The sequence below is a fragment of the Pavona decussata genome, unplaced genomic scaffold, assembly GCF_977016875.1.
Source record: "Pavona decussata unplaced genomic scaffold, jaPavDecu1.1 SCAFFOLD_243, whole genome shotgun sequence".
Classification (NCBI taxonomy): Eukaryota; Metazoa; Cnidaria; class Anthozoa; order Scleractinia; family Agariciidae; genus Pavona; species Pavona decussata.
Window position 1 is genome coordinate 374,751 of NW_028145648.1, and position 15,250 is coordinate 390,000.

Below are 15,250 nucleotides of genomic sequence, written 5' to 3' on the forward strand. Positions count from 1 at the left end.
CCTTTTTCCACGGAGCCCTTCAATTAATACTGTTAGTTTTGTAAGTAGTGTAGATATTGTTAAGTACTGTTAGCATAGTAAGTAGTCAACTCTCTCATAGCAACCACTTCTCGTAAGCGACCACCTCCCTTAAGCGACCACTTCGTAAACAACTGTTTTGTTTCTCAGTTAAATACTGTTTCATGAGCTTGAAATCCAAGGCGAAAAAGAAAAGAACCAATCACTCAAATTTGAAATACAATATTTCAGAAATGGAAACAGTTATAGGAAGTCACAGGTAGCTTCTTTTTCAAGGTGACATCTGTCATTTGCAAAAAAGTCACTGGTATTAATCTGCGACAAAGTTTCGAGGTGCAGGAGTTCGCAGTAAATAACACATAAAAATTTTTCATTTCCTTCCCGAGAGGATTATTGCGTCGACGAAGGAGACGCTTCCTAATCGAGTAGTTCCAATAATGTCCATCATGCCCAGCGCGCGTGTTCCTTACCGCAAAAAATCGAGAAAATATGTCAGTGCAAAATCGCACCGTCACAATAGCATAATGAATATGACAGTCCATCATGCAGGGTCCGAAATTGCGCTTTCCTTGTCGCCAATGCGACTAAAAATTTTGCACTGGCGACCACAATTTCACAACTGGTCGCCAGTGGGCGATTAACTATTTCATGCAACGATCATTATACAAACAATAACTTTGATTTTCAGTCAAATCGATATAAATAAAATTCAAAGCCGCCCGCCAATTGGTCACTTGCTTTTAACCTTTCTGCTGCTTTTGAAGTATAAACCGATTTTCCTGTTATTATAAATCTACCACAATGTTTCACAGCTACGATCAGTGCGAAGCTTCACCGCCATGTTTTTTCAACGAGAAATGCTGCACGGTTGTGGCCTGGTGCGAGGAACATGGCGATCAGTCGAACGTCTTGACAGAATGGAAAAGGAAAGATTGTTTTGAACATAGAGCAAAGAACCAAATGTCAGTTTTTCAGTCGGCTACATTTCTTCTCCAAAAGGTAGAGACAAGAGAAGGTACAAAGTTGACTTGAAACATTTGGCAGTCGCACGAAACTGCGTACGTAGCCGGCATTCGACCAATTTTTCCATCTGGCGACCAAAAATTTTTGTTTGTGTTTCGCTGCGAAGGAACAATTTTATTGACACTTTTTGGCGACCACATTTTTCCATATGGCGACTGAATAAAACCTTTTCAGTCGCCAGTTGGCGCCTGCCTAAAAAAGTTAATTTCGGACCCTGAGTCATGCGCGTTTTGTACCCAGTGCCTACCGCTGGAAATGTTCAGCGGCAGCAGCCTACTGCTGTAAATGTTCCTCAGCGCGAGTAATCGAGAAAAGAGGTTGTATATCGGATAGGATTGTATAGCGGATGGGATTGATATAAAAATAGATATTAATGATGTTTTGAAAAAACACACATACATACACAAACACGCGCGCGCGTTTCGGGTATATAACCCTTGCTCAGTGTGGAGAAAACCGCTTTTTGTATTAAGAATCTACCTCTGTGCACATGCATGTTACTAAGCACGAGAAATCAAGAAAAGGTTGTATATCGGATATGATTGATATAAAAACAAATATCAAAAAGTGCAAAACTGGTTTAAAAAAACACAGACGTTTCTTCAGTGTGGTCATGTCATGCATCTCCGAGGAACTTTTCTTTCACCGTTCATTATAAAAACGTCACAATAGCATCTTAATGTCCCGCCTGCGTTTCATCCCGTTCCTCATGGTTGCTACGAAAAGTACAAGACAAGGTAAGATCCTTTTCTTTCTGAAATGTTTCGTAGATTGATCCTAGGCGTTATCTTTTCTAAATATTTCGTAGATCAAAGCCTGATCAGGAAAGTATTGACTATTCTTGGAGCTTTGGCGATTACACATTCAATTTGATGAAGATTTTCTAAAATTGTAATCACCAAGGTCTGATTTGATAAGAGTTGTGTTAAACATACAAATAAAGAAACAAAAAATACACACTTGTATGACTAATAAACTGCACTGGAACAATAAAGAAGTAACTGGAGCGTCAGTACTCCCCCCCCCCCCCCCCCCCCCTGCATCCTTGGTAGGATGCCCTGTAAACACTTGGGACTGGTTGCATAAAACGTTTCTAAGATAGCACTGCTGTTAACAATTGTTCCAAGACAATAATCTAATGTTTTGCAACCATACCTAAAGGTTCCTGTAATCTTAACATGACTTATGCAACCCAGTTAGGTGCCTAAGGGCCTAAGTCGACGCACTATAATCTTTGATTACTACTAGTATAGTTCTTTTTGTTTCAACAAGATGTCGTCGAACCATTTCAGCAATACTGCTCTGAAAAGACACTGTATTCCAATTTTTGCTTTAATAAAACAATCAGCCACGTGAGTTGGTATAGAAGCTTATTAAATGGCTGTATCTTCAGCAGATTTTGCATACTTCTCATTAGCAAAAAAACATTCCTATTCATTTTATAAATCGGTTTTGCGGATGTAGATAGCATAAAAACTTACCTTTAAGTTGTACGGGTCATTTAGACACTTACTCTTGTTAAATTTAGCTCCCACACTTAAGCGTCTAAAAAGGTCGAATGTGTCCGCCATATTGAAATTTCGCCACTCCATTCAACCAGAGCACATCGTGTACCGGGTCACAAAGTATCCAATCTCGTTCCCAAGGCCCGCGCGATTTTAAGAGCGACTTCTCAGTAGGTATTTTATGACTCGAACTTTTCGCATCCCGGGCTGTGCCCAAGACCGTGAATTTTGCAAGACTTGCAGCTGTTAATTCTGTAGAATACAGATAATTCAAAACGTGCTAATTGGCTAGTTATAAACGATGAACCTTCACGTTTATGAAGGTTTGATTACTGTAATAAATATGAGGGCAGAAAGTTTGTCTACTTTGAGCACTTACCGCAACGTGCGATTTTGTCCAAGTTGAAAGGAATACATTGGTAAAGTGGCTCGCACTCACAGGCTCTTCTACAAATCAATAAAAAGTTCCATCCGTCGCCTATGAAAATCTGCAAAATTATCCAGTTTCTGTTCCACAAGCTAAGTGGGAGGTGAAAGTTGTGAAATTCGACTAACACAGCCGTATTTGTAACGAACATGTCACCAACAATTATAACATAGCTAGTAAATTCGTGCAATCAAATTCAATTGCGCGAGCGTGCTTCATATTCCTTTATAAAATAGCCAGGGTCAAACAAGCACTGTGATTGGTCAAACTGAGCTCTGTATAACTCCACAATGAACGAAGCATACGTATGGTGCGTGCATTATAATTGTACTACATGCACGGAGCACACATCAGATTTTTTGCCTGTGAAAAATCTGAGAAATTCAGAGACAGAATGCGCTGTCACTCCAGCGATTCGCAAAGAACAGTCTCTTGTACTGATGTTTCCAGACTTTTAATTAACTTGAACTTGTCTCTCAACACCTTAAAACTTAAACTTGACTTGTAGTTAACTTCTTGAACTTGCTTACGACGAGACGAAAAACTAAAACAGTTTGACTTTTCACTTGATTGCGCGCGCTGTCGCGTGCCCTGTCGTGATCGACAGGTGCTGATGCGGAGCGGACGTGTTTTGCTGTGCTCCCGCAAAAGATGAAATTTTGTCTCAAAAAATAGCTATAATCGTTATCTTTTCAAGTTACTATATTTATTATTTGTGTGTAGCCCTACTAGTTATCGAAATTTGCAAATTATGGTAAGAAAAAGTCATTCGAAGCAACCCAAACACCTCGTGGCAGCTCATGGCGCTGAACAAGCTCACCAAAGCGACGAAGCTTTTCAAGGCGACGAAGCTCAAGCATCTGTGGATACAGAAGAGTTTGTCTCTTTACGATCAGTTCAAGAAATGCTGAAAGTACAAGAATCGATGCTACGAGCGTTGTTTGATTCAGTCGTGAAATCACTGACGGCGAGAGTGGATGGTGTGGTTGAGTCGGTTAATTCCCTCAAAGCAAGTTTGGAGTTTTCCCAAAAAGACATCGAGGAACTTAAGCCCTTTGCGTCTAAGCTTGAGGAAGCCAAGGACGAGATCGATCAGTTAAATTCAGACCTGGCTCAACAAGAGCTAAAAGCGGAGTATCTAGAAAACCAGTCGAGGAGAAATAATATCCGTATTAAAGGAATTGCCGAAGGTGAAAAGGAGAATTGGGATGAAGTTGAATCGAAAGTTAAACATGCCATCAAAGCTAAACTTGATTTGGATGTCGACATTGAGAGAGCTCATCGTGTGGAGCGACGGAAGAAGAGAGGCAGTGCCAACGCAAATGAGCCACGCACAATAGTGTGCCGTCTTCGCGACTGGAAGCAACGTGAGCAAGTTCTAAGAAAAGCTCGGAAAGAAAAGCCCGTTGGATTACACATCAGCGAGGATATCGCGTTCGCAACTCTGAAAAAGCGGGAGGCTCACCTTGAGAAGTTTAAAGCTGCTAAGCAGGCGGGTAAAATTGCTTATTTTGTACTCGATCGCTTAGTCATTCGCGATAAATCAGATGACTAGTTTATCATCCATGCCATTTTATAATTTGGACGATGATGAATTTCGGCTAACTCTCATTGAATTTATGAATGGCGGTACCATCAATTTTGATCCTGATAGATTAGCCCAGTTAAAGTTTAATCCTTTGTTATGTGAATCCTATAAAAATTTCAGTCTTTGTAAAGACAATGATCCAGATATGAATTTTTATTTAAAAAACAATAGCTGTGAATACTATACTGAAGATAGCTTCAAAAACATGTTAGCCGAAAACCAAAGTCGCCTAAATTTAAAATGCAGTACCCTTGAATCTAGCCTTTCGTTCCTCCATATGAACATTCGTAGTTTAAATAATAAATTTGATAAGCTTACAAATTTTCTAGGCCAACTTGTAGTGAAATTTCCTATCATTGGGATTTCTGAGACTTGGCTTGATGATTGTTATCATTTTTCCGATATAGCGGGTTACAATTTTTTGCATAAACCTAGAGTTGATCGCATTGGTGGAGGTGTTGGCCTTTACATTTGTGAGCATTTAAATTACAAAGAACGTCATGATCTAGCATTCCCTGGGGACAAATCTGCTGAATCCTTGTTTGTTGAAATTAATAGGACAAAAGTAAAGAACATAATTGTCGGCATTATCTATCGACCACCCGACTCGAAGTTACATGAATTTCTGTCTGACTTGGATCTAGTACTTGGGAAAATTTCCAAGGAAAATAAGCTTGTATTTTTAATGGGTGACTGGAATTTAAATCTAATTAACCATCATTGTCATAAAGCGACAAGTGATTTCTTAGATTTGTTGTACTCTAGGATGTTTTTTCCACTAACAACACGTCCCACTAGAATTACGGCGAACAAAGCTTCGTTAATAGATAATATTTTCACGAACGATCCACTTCGTCCCTCAATAAGCGGTCTTTTTCTCAATGACATATCTGACCATTTACCGATATTTTCACTTATTTTGTATAATAATACTACCAGTGATAAGAATAAATGCGTATTTTTTCGTGAAAAAAATGCGCATAATCTAAGTGTATTTAAAGACGAGTTAGGTAAGATAAACTGGACTGAAATGCCTGGTTTAAATGATCCTTCCTGCGCTTATGAACTCTTTGTTGGAAAGTATACTACAGTTTATGATAAATGTTTTCCACTCAAAAAAATGAAAGCGAAACGGTTCAATCTTCGTAAGCCTTGGTTTACTAAAGGACTGGCTAAATCCATAAGGAAGAAAAATATGTTATATCAGTCTTTTCTTAATAACCCTAACTCTTCCAACGAAAATGCATATAAGTCGTACAAAAACAAACTTACTCATTCTCTTCGAGTTGCTAAACGTTTATATTATGAAAAACAAATTGAAAAATTAAAATCGAATGTCAAGGCTACCTGGAAAGTTCTAAATGAAATCCTTAATAGAAATAAAGGAAAGCGTAGCTTGCCATCTATATTTAGGGCAGATTCTCGAGAAATTTCCAATCCAAAAGATATAGCTAATTTCTTTTGTAAATATTTTACTAATATTGGCCCCAATTTAGCTAGCAAAATTCCTGTATCAGAAAAGTCGCACAATTCTTTTTTACCTCCAAAACTAGTTAATTCAATATTTCTAGATGCTGTAAATGAGCAAGAAATTATTGAAATATGTAGCACTTGTCGTTCAGGTACTGCTGTAGGTTATGACAACATTTCTATGAACCTAATTAAAGAATATATCGATTTAATTATTTCACCTCTTACATGCATAATTAACTTATCCATCACTTCTGGAATTGTACCAAAACAATTAAAAATTGCTCGAGTTATTCCTTTATTTAAATCTGGTGAGCAGGATATATTTACGAACTACCGACCGGTGTCTGTTTTACCAGCATTCTCTAAAATCCTAGAGAGAGTAATGTACAATCGTCTTTTAATGTTTCTTAATAATCATAACATTCTCTCTGACAATCAGTATGGTTTTCGCAAGCATCACTCCACCGCTTATGCTCTTGCTTGTTTATATGACAAAATCTCTTCCGCCATTGACAATAAGGAATGCACAGTTGGTATTTTTATAGACTTGTCCAAGGCCTTTGACACCGTTGATCATAACATTTTGATTTCAAAATTAGAGCATTATGGTGTTCGTGGCACTCCACTTAGATGGTTCGAAAGCTATCTAAGCAATAGACAACAATATGTGGAATTTAATGGCGTTAGGTCGGAGTCTTGCGAAATTAAGTGCGGGGTGCCTCAGGGTTCTATACTAGGTCCCCTACTTTTCCTACTCTATATAAATGATCTGTGTAAGGTGTCGAAGGTCGTGGACTTTATTCTTTTTGCAGATGATACAAACATATTTTTCTCCCACAAAGATTTTAACTTGCTTCCTGGAATCTTGAATTCTGAAATGCTTAAATTAACTCATTGGTGTCGAGCAAACAAACTGTCCATTAACTTTAAAAAATCAAATTTTATGGTTTTTAGACCACCCCAAAGGAGGCAAACACTTGATATATCTATTCAAATTGACAACAATGCAATTAAACGTGTGAAAGAAACAGTATTTTTAGGTGTTATCCTCGATGAGCATTTGTCATGGAAGCCTCACATTCTTAGTGTTTCTAGAAAAATATCAAAATCAATAGGTATTATTTATAAGTCTAGTTTTTGCCTCCCCAAAACCTCCTTACGTTCCTTGTACTATAGTCTAGTTTACCCTTACTTAATTTATTGTGTTTCTGTGTGGGGATCGACGTATCAGTCTAATTTAAATCGGATTATTGTTCTGCAAAAGAAGATAATTAGAATAATATCAAAAGTTTCTTTTGATGCTCATACCGGTGTTCTTTTTAAAGAACAGGAGATTTTAAAATTCTCTGACATTTATTTATACCAAATAGGTAAATTTATGTATCTTTTTAAAAGAAGCTTACTTCCAAATTATTTTCGTGATATGTTTACTCTTGCAAGTCAAATACATTCTTATAAAACAAGAAATTCCAACCTTTTCTATATACCTTATTGTCGAACTAATCTTCGAAAATTCTCAATTCGGTTTCAAGGTCCTTCGTTTTTCAACTCGCTAAGTCGTGAAATTCAAAACAGTGAAACTATCAGTTTGTTTGGCAAAAGACTTAAAAAATTCCTTCTATCTAAGTTAAATTGACTCTTTGTTGAGCTACACACCTTTTCTTTACCTTTTCTTTTTTTTCTTCCTTTCCTTTTTTTTTTTTTTTTTTTTTTTTTTTTCTTTTTCTTCTTTAAAAAAAAAAACTTAATTGGAAATTTCAATCAGTACCCTTTACTTCTATGGTTTATCCAATAGTTCTAGGAAGCCTATAGTTAATAAGCCCCCGGCTTCTATATAGGCTTCCTAGCCTTTAACACATTTAATATTGTAAATAGTCAAGTATGAATATTGTAATAGTAAGAATATTGTGTGTCGTCTATAATGTATTTATGTTGTATTTTTTTGTTAATGGCAAATAAAATTGAATTGAATTGAATTGAATTGTCGTGATCGGCAAGAGCGCGCGCTATTAAATTACGCGTTATCTCGCGTAAGGAGAAACTTGATGTTGATTCATTAAAATTCGCACTTCTCTGAAGAGTTGCGATAGTTTATATTTTATAAAAGAAATAAAATACTTGTTCCTCGTGCATTGTTGAGTTATATAAGCACTTGGGAATTTTTAAGAACACTCGAGAAGTGCAGAGAGGCACTCGCCTACGGCTCGTGCCTCTCTGCACTTCTCTCGTGTTCTTAAAAATTCCCGCGTGCTTGTATAACTCAACAATGCACTCGGCGCGTTTTTTATTTCTTTAATTGTGCACGCTGATGACGTCAGCAAACAAATGCCTCGAGACATTCAAAAACGGGAGAAATCTTCAGCAAAATGTTTAACTACAGATGACAACAAGGGAACCAGCTAATGAAGAAGCTCTTCCCACTTTTTCTTTGGGATTGGAGTTTTTAACTCCCGAAAAAAACCTAAAGAAAAGGAAAAAAGAGAACAAGGCCCGTGACATCGTGTCTCGCAAAACTATTAATTTCCAGGCGCCAATTTTGCTTTCTCAGAGGGAAAAGACACCTTTTCGAAACGATAAACTGAAAGAAAGACTGCTAAGGAATACTCGATAGTTTCAAAAGCGGAAATCCGATAATTAACGGTGAAGAAATTGTGCTTCAAGGAGATATTGTTGTTTTATCCAGCCGAGGATCAGCAAGCGGACATTTCAGATCATTATTTACTGAATATACGCCACGAACTTTCTTGGTAACGTTCGAGTACTTGTGGGAATTCAATTCACAAGAAATTACAGGTTTGATTGTGAATTTGTACTTAAATACTTTTCTAACTGAAAGCTTCTTTGTATTCCTAACAGTTTTGTTGCGAAATTATTAAAAACCGTGCACACGGTTCGATAAATTCACTTCAAAATGGACTTGCAGTTCCTTCAAATCACTTGCGCGTTCATCGTCTCGGATTAAAAATTGTACGCCTTTGCTTCTTAGAACAAAGACTTAATTGAATAAATTTTTCATTTACGGAAGCTTCAGTTGTCTGTTTTCTTTCTATTTTCATTGTTGAGACGTGACAACTGCGTAATTCTTGCGTAAACAAACCGACACGTCCTCGCAAGCGGAAAGAATTCTCCCATGTAACGCGAGGATCAAATTTTCAAGTTTGTTTTTTGGAAAATTTTTAATTGGCAACCAGTGTATTTTATTCCATAATTAGAAACTTTAGCTACTGTAGTCCAAAGGGGTGTTGCCTTTTTTACCCTGTAAGATGTGTATTTTTACCGAACATGGGGTTGTTTATTACCATTTTGCACATTGGCTGAATGCTTGGGAAACCTCTGGCCAACCTAGAATCAACGGGTTTAAAAACTACCGCGTTGAAAATGTTATAAAACAATTGATTCATGCGTCAGCTGTGCATTCATCGAGATATGAAGCACTTGGGAAGTTTGCAGAGCACTCAAGAAGCTAGAGTTGCTCTCGGCTACGCCTCGAGCAACTCTTACGCATCTTTCGTGCTCTCCAAACTTCCCGCGTGCTTCATATCTCGATGAAGCACGCTGACGCATGAATCAATTGTTAAATGTTTATAGCAACAAACCAAGAAACGAGATAACTATCGCTTTGAAATTTGTCCACAAAACAAATTTAAACATTTTTTAGCAATTTGATTTAATAAAAACGCTGAAAGAGTTTCAGTAAAGCTGTCATGTAACGAGATAAGTCCATCAGATAGAAGCGAATTCACTGTCTACCACTTGTTTATGAAAAACAAGAAGCTGTTTTCAGCTTATACTCGGGCCAAATTTGACTGCGTTGTGCGTAAGCCTACAATCTTTTAACAGTGATAACCTTCAGCACATCGCTAATTCCCCCCAATAGATAGATACGAGATATAGTGAGGCAATAAGTAACCACCAGATAGAATTGCATTTCTTGCAGTCGGAATGAAATACAGGGAAGAACGACATTTTTCATACGAATGCTTGTATCCTTCATTTGGAGACAGAAACCATTTGTACGGTCCTGATATGTTTGTGACGCCGGGTCAATGACGGATCGTAATTTCCGATATGATCTAGAGTAACGTTACGCATCACGCGTACACTATCCTTGTACGTTTTTCAATGTTTCGCTGTTTATATTTTTAAATAAAATTCAGGGGAAAGCATTTGTTATTCACCTTTCATTTGAAGACAGAAACCGTTTCTACATTGATTGTTTTGTGATTGTAAACGCGAGACAGATCTGTATCTGTCTTGGCCCGCGGGGACGGGTCATAGAGTGATTTAGTTGACAAATTTTCGGTTAAACAAAACTAACCTCAGTTTAGGAACTAAAAAAAGCTAAGAAAATAAAAAACGAAATAAACCTTTCGAATTTTTAAAGTGCTAGTAATGAAAAGATGAATGGTTGAAAAACTTGGAAAGTTAAAAGATGCACAAACGACGCTATAAAAATAGACATATAAACAGATTAAGTTTCTTCGCGTCTGTTCATCCCATAAAGTTTAAGAGTCTTCGCCTTGGAAATAGAAAATGCCTCTCCTGGTAAGCGAATGCCGTTTCTGTTAAAGTTGTTAAATTCTAGAGGAATAAGTCTTAATTTTAGTCATTTATGTCTCGCATCTGACATACTTTATGTGACACGTCATGCGGTGAGCTTCAGACTCGGCGCCTCACGGCCCGAGTACAAAGAACGCGACCGAGAATTTAAAGAATTTGATAACGCGACCGAAAACTTGACTCATGCCACTCGAGTACAAAAAACGAGACCGAGAACAATGCCTCGTGGCCCGAAGTATTATCTCTCGGCCCATCGCGACCAAAAAAATAAAAACAGAATTTGATAATGCTACCGAAACCTTAACTCGTGCCGCCTTACGGCCCGAGTAATAAACAATTTTCACCTCTCACTTGTGGACCAGAAACTGGATTGCAGCCAAATGTTTTAACAGATTTGATAGACGATGGAACTTTCCACTGATATGTAGAAGAGCCTGTGAGTACGAGCCATTTTTGCAATTTATTGTGCCCTCCAATTTCTTACAGGATTGCAACTCATCACATCATAAACTTGAAAGTTCGTCGTAATATCTGGGCTCGAACTTGGCGGTGGTCTACTAGCCAAATACCAGTAGATTTTGAATTTTGGCTAGTGGATTTTCCTCATTTGCTAGCCATCTTGATCAGAGAAACATGGGACCAAGTCATATACCCATGATGCAATGCTATAAAAAAAGGCTTGTCTGCCATCTTGAAATGCAAATCTACGATCGCCACGCGTGATTGCTCTTGAGCATTTCTGTCATCAAAAGCAGCTGAATCATCTGAACAGGGGTCAAATCAAACAACTAAAAAAAAACTCCCAAGAGAGGAAGCGATGATTCTGGAAGCAGTACATCTCAATCTTCATCAAAACGAAAATTTGTACGGACATGGCTAAAAGACTTTCCATGGCGCTCACGTACGACTTTGAAGCAAACCGAATGTTCCGCAAATTTTGACTAGAGACAATACACCTTGCAGTGACTCATCCTCCACCTTCGTGTCTGGCAGTCAGAACTTTAAAATAGAAACATGAGCACGTGCAATGCATTTTATGTTGTATTTTAGTACAGTTGATAGCAACATCAGTTTTACATTTCCTCATGTTAATAAATAAAACCCAGTGGCTATTCGTACGGCACCCGTACGAATAGCCACTGTGTAAATAAAAATGACTGTTTTGTGCTGTATACGTGCCTAGACTAGTAGAAACATATGGCTAGTGAATCTTGACCATGTACTAGCCATTTGACTATTATCTTCAAAAGTCAAGTTCGAGCCCTGGTCGTTTATGACTAGCGAATTAGGAGATTTTGAATAATCTGCATTCTCCAGAACTAACAGCTGGACGTGAAGAGGAGAAACCCTCGTAAAGGGGTTGACTGCAACTTCTGTTCAGAAATATTTTATTATCATTCTGTCTTGATATCGTTTGTGCTCCAGTCCTCAGCAACCCAGTCTGGAAGGTTTGTTCTATACTCCCAGTTTGGGCCCTGTGGTAGAGAAAAATAAACCAGCTTTAGTCTTAACACGCAAGCAGCAAGAGAAAAGTGCTTTTCCCTTATATATTTGGTACTGACGTTAACCTTCTCTTAACATGATAAGTGACAGTTACGCTACCTTGCGACAAGTGGTTTCTCCACCGGACGATACGCTACCAAAGGGAGCGTTCGGTTGAGAAAACACCGCTACACTGGGAAAATGGGTTACGATTGTTTTTAAAATATTATTTTTTAAAGTAATTTTCGTTCCAAGTTAACAATTTGCAACATTTTTGAATCGCATTGTCTCAAGCCATTTGTAAATCATTAGTTTACGCAAATCCTCTGTTTGTATGCCGCTTCTTGTTGCGTAAGAGACCACGCAACAATCAGAGACCCTTACTCTGTACATCCATCGTCCCCCGCAACTTTTGCTCTTCATATATCAACCATGATGATTATACTGTAATAAAACGGATGTCTAGTGAACATTTAGGATGGAGTATCTCGATTTAACAACTGGAAGTGACTTTATACGACTAGTTGTTTCTAATTTCCTGTTCCGAAGTTCATGAAGAGAATGTGCCCTAGTTTACACAATGCTCCAATTGCGTCATATGAAGAAATGAACGGCCGCCTCGCCAGAGAGATCACATTAAAATTAGTAAGTTTACCAAGTTTGGTTTTGCTGCATTGCGTAATAACCAGGCTGTGACCTGTCAAAGGTCCCCCAAATTCCATACAGTCTCCAATTTTTCCGATTTTTGAACGGCCTTGCACATGGTTGCAACCTAACGACAGAACCTCAAACTTGGTAAATTGACTAATTTTAGTATGATCTTTCTTGTGTTGTACTCCAATTTCTGATTTAATGATTAAATACTCGTCCCCAGTCTCCATATGAACTTCGGAACGGGTAATTTTCCTCTGGTTTGTGAGCTTTTTCTACGTAAAACGTTTGAATATTATTGTTTACATTTAACCACAGACCACAAGTTTTGGACACAAGGAGTTTACTGTCACTGGCTAAAAATGTTAGATACAAAACTAGATTGACAATAACACACCAACACCAAAAGGTTAGGAGAGAAGTAGGGTAACAACAATTAGCTTGACCGCTGTTAGAATGAACTTATGACTAAACAACCCAAGACCGCCGCTACAAGGCTAATATGACAACGAAGACGTCATTACGACAATTACCTATCCTCACAAAAGGTGACGATGGACACCAACTAAGTCGAATTGCGTTTATCTTATCCTAATTATAAAAAAAACCCCTGAGCTCTTACCTTGTAAGAGAGAGCATGCAGGCACATGCTTAGTTCGTTGGGTGTGGGATCTCTTCGTTTTATCTGACACTCGCTACATTCTTGATCGTAATATCCTTCACTGTAGCATTGGACTGAACCACTGTTTTCTTCTTTATCGTGTGATGATCCGGCTGTATCTGATATCTGCTGGGTCAGAACTGCATCGTTTTTTGTACCGCCAGAATTTGTGCAATCTGCGCTGCTGGTGGTGGTGGTGGATTTTGCAAGCTCACATATGACCTTACGAAATGAAGAATGAAAGAAACAGTTCCTGTAGCAATGGAACACCGACACAAATTTAAAAGACCGCTATTTAAATCTACACATTATATGCATGGGGCGAGGCGAAAAATTGCAGTTCATTGCGTGAAACTGTACCAAATAACTCCTCAAAGCAAAGCTCATCAGCGAAAGCGAAGCACATGAACGTTTGTCTTTTTACGTTGTTTTTCGTTTTTGTTTCTAAATAAACGTGCAAGCAAACAAACGTTACATGCTTATTGGCTCCTCGTTTGCTAACAAAGGTTTAACCCATGTACCCTGCATGCTTTAGTTACCATCTGTTGTTTTTGATCATCCAGGCATAAATTTTTTAACGATAGTAAACGTAAGGGAGCGGTCACATTACACGAAAATAGCTAACTATAGTTAGCATTGTCTTGTCAATAACTTATAGCCTTTGTGTGACCCTAGCAACATTTACATTCTTTTTGTTTCAGATCATCAAAGCATAAATTTCTAAAACAAACAGAGAAGCGGTCACATTACCAAAATATCTAACTATAGTTACCATTGTCTAAACTGAAGACTAACTATAGTCAATTATAAAATATTTGAGAAAGTACGCGCGCTCTCATTGGTCGATAGGTGTGTTTAGATGAGAGTATGTAAACACGGTTGTGACATCATGCTTTCTGAGTCTCCCGGTACAATTTGAAAACATTTCAAAGCTTTCGCAAACCTTGCAAACTAATTTCAAGTACAACTGTTACGGAAATGGTGAAAAATTTCCCAAAATTTTGATCGGGGTTTGCCTATCTCCTCCCCCCTGAACCCGAGGGGAAAAAAGCAAAAGAGAGAAGTTGCCTGCCTCGCTAGAGGGAGCTCAAGTAAAGACGACCAAATAAGCATCAAATACGGCGCAGTAAACATTTTTCAAGGTAATTTTTGCATCTGAGTACCACAATAAAATTCCCTAAAATACATTCTTTATTCAAAAAATGTACACGAAAACGAACACAAAACTATATCCTACAGACTATAAATGTTTCAAATTAAACTTTGTACGGCCGGTTACCGTGTTTTGGCTGTCAAATTTGTATTAAATGTATTTTCTCTGAGACTTTCTCAGCGTAATAATCTACTCTTACGATTACTATTACCAGCAACAACTTCACAGTCTGGATCCGCTGCTTGTGCTATGATTCCTAAACAGCAAACCTTCACAAGGCACGATGAGCGACTCGACTTCTCGGCTATCTCAGGCTGCCACATCGGGCAAGTTCACGTAACTTTCAAGAGCGACCATGCACAGTGACATTCATTTTCAGCTTAAATAAACTCCTCATCTTGAAGTTCTTTCCTTACAGAATCGTATATTTTGAACATTTCTTCTAGTTTTCACCGAATGTTCGGTATTTAATTTTTCTGTAAGATTTACGAGAGTTCAAAGCTGAAATCGCCGTCATCCACACGGGGCTCGCTGACGCTTGCCACAAATTTCAACTTGATTTTCACTTTTATAACGCAAATTTTGATTGGTTCATGTGTTGTCAGATGCGCGTTTTCATTGGCTAGTAGCAAAAGTGGTTGTCCAGAGCGTGTACTGAGAACATCTATTTTAATCAAGAAATAAATAAGCAAAATTTCTCTTCATTTGT

The 15,250-nt window shown here is 38.0% G+C and overlaps 3 protein-coding genes across 4 annotated transcripts in view; 1 reads left to right on the forward strand and 2 right to left on the reverse strand.

Annotated features, from left to right (window-relative positions):
- The window catches only part of LOC146457436 (putative ATP-dependent RNA helicase DDX52), a 46,389-nt gene extending 43,727 nt beyond the window's left edge, over nt 1-2,662 (reverse strand). The window contains exon 1 of the mRNA XM_085091923.1: nt 2,523-2,662. Within this exon, the coding sequence (XP_084948049.1) occupies nt 2,523-2,633 (111 nt within the window). The 5' untranslated portion in view covers nt 2,634-2,662. The remainder of the gene's footprint in view (nt 1-2,522) is intronic.
- Nucleotides 2,663-3,584: 922 nt separating this feature from the next.
- On the forward strand, nt 3,585-7,753 carry LOC146457437 (uncharacterized). The gene has a single exon (XM_085091948.1). The coding sequence runs from the start codon at nt 3,725-3,727 to the stop codon at nt 4,526-4,528; it is 804 nt and encodes a 267-aa protein (XP_084948074.1). The 5' UTR covers nt 3,585-3,724; the 3' UTR covers nt 4,529-7,753.
- Nucleotides 7,754-11,713: 3,960 nt separating this feature from the next.
- LOC146457438 (pseudouridylate synthase RPUSD2-like) overlaps nt 11,714-15,250 on the reverse strand; it is a 49,654-nt gene continuing 46,117 nt past the window's right edge. For both annotated transcript variants that reach the window (XM_085091925.1, XM_085091924.1), the window contains exons 12-13: nt 13,350-13,610; nt 11,714-12,069 (exon numbers count right to left, since the gene is read on the reverse strand). In XM_085091925.1, coding sequence (XP_084948051.1) covers nt 11,989-12,069; nt 13,350-13,610 — 342 coding nt within the window. In that variant the 3' untranslated portion in view covers nt 11,714-11,988. The remainder of the gene's footprint in view (nt 12,070-13,349; nt 13,611-15,250) is intronic.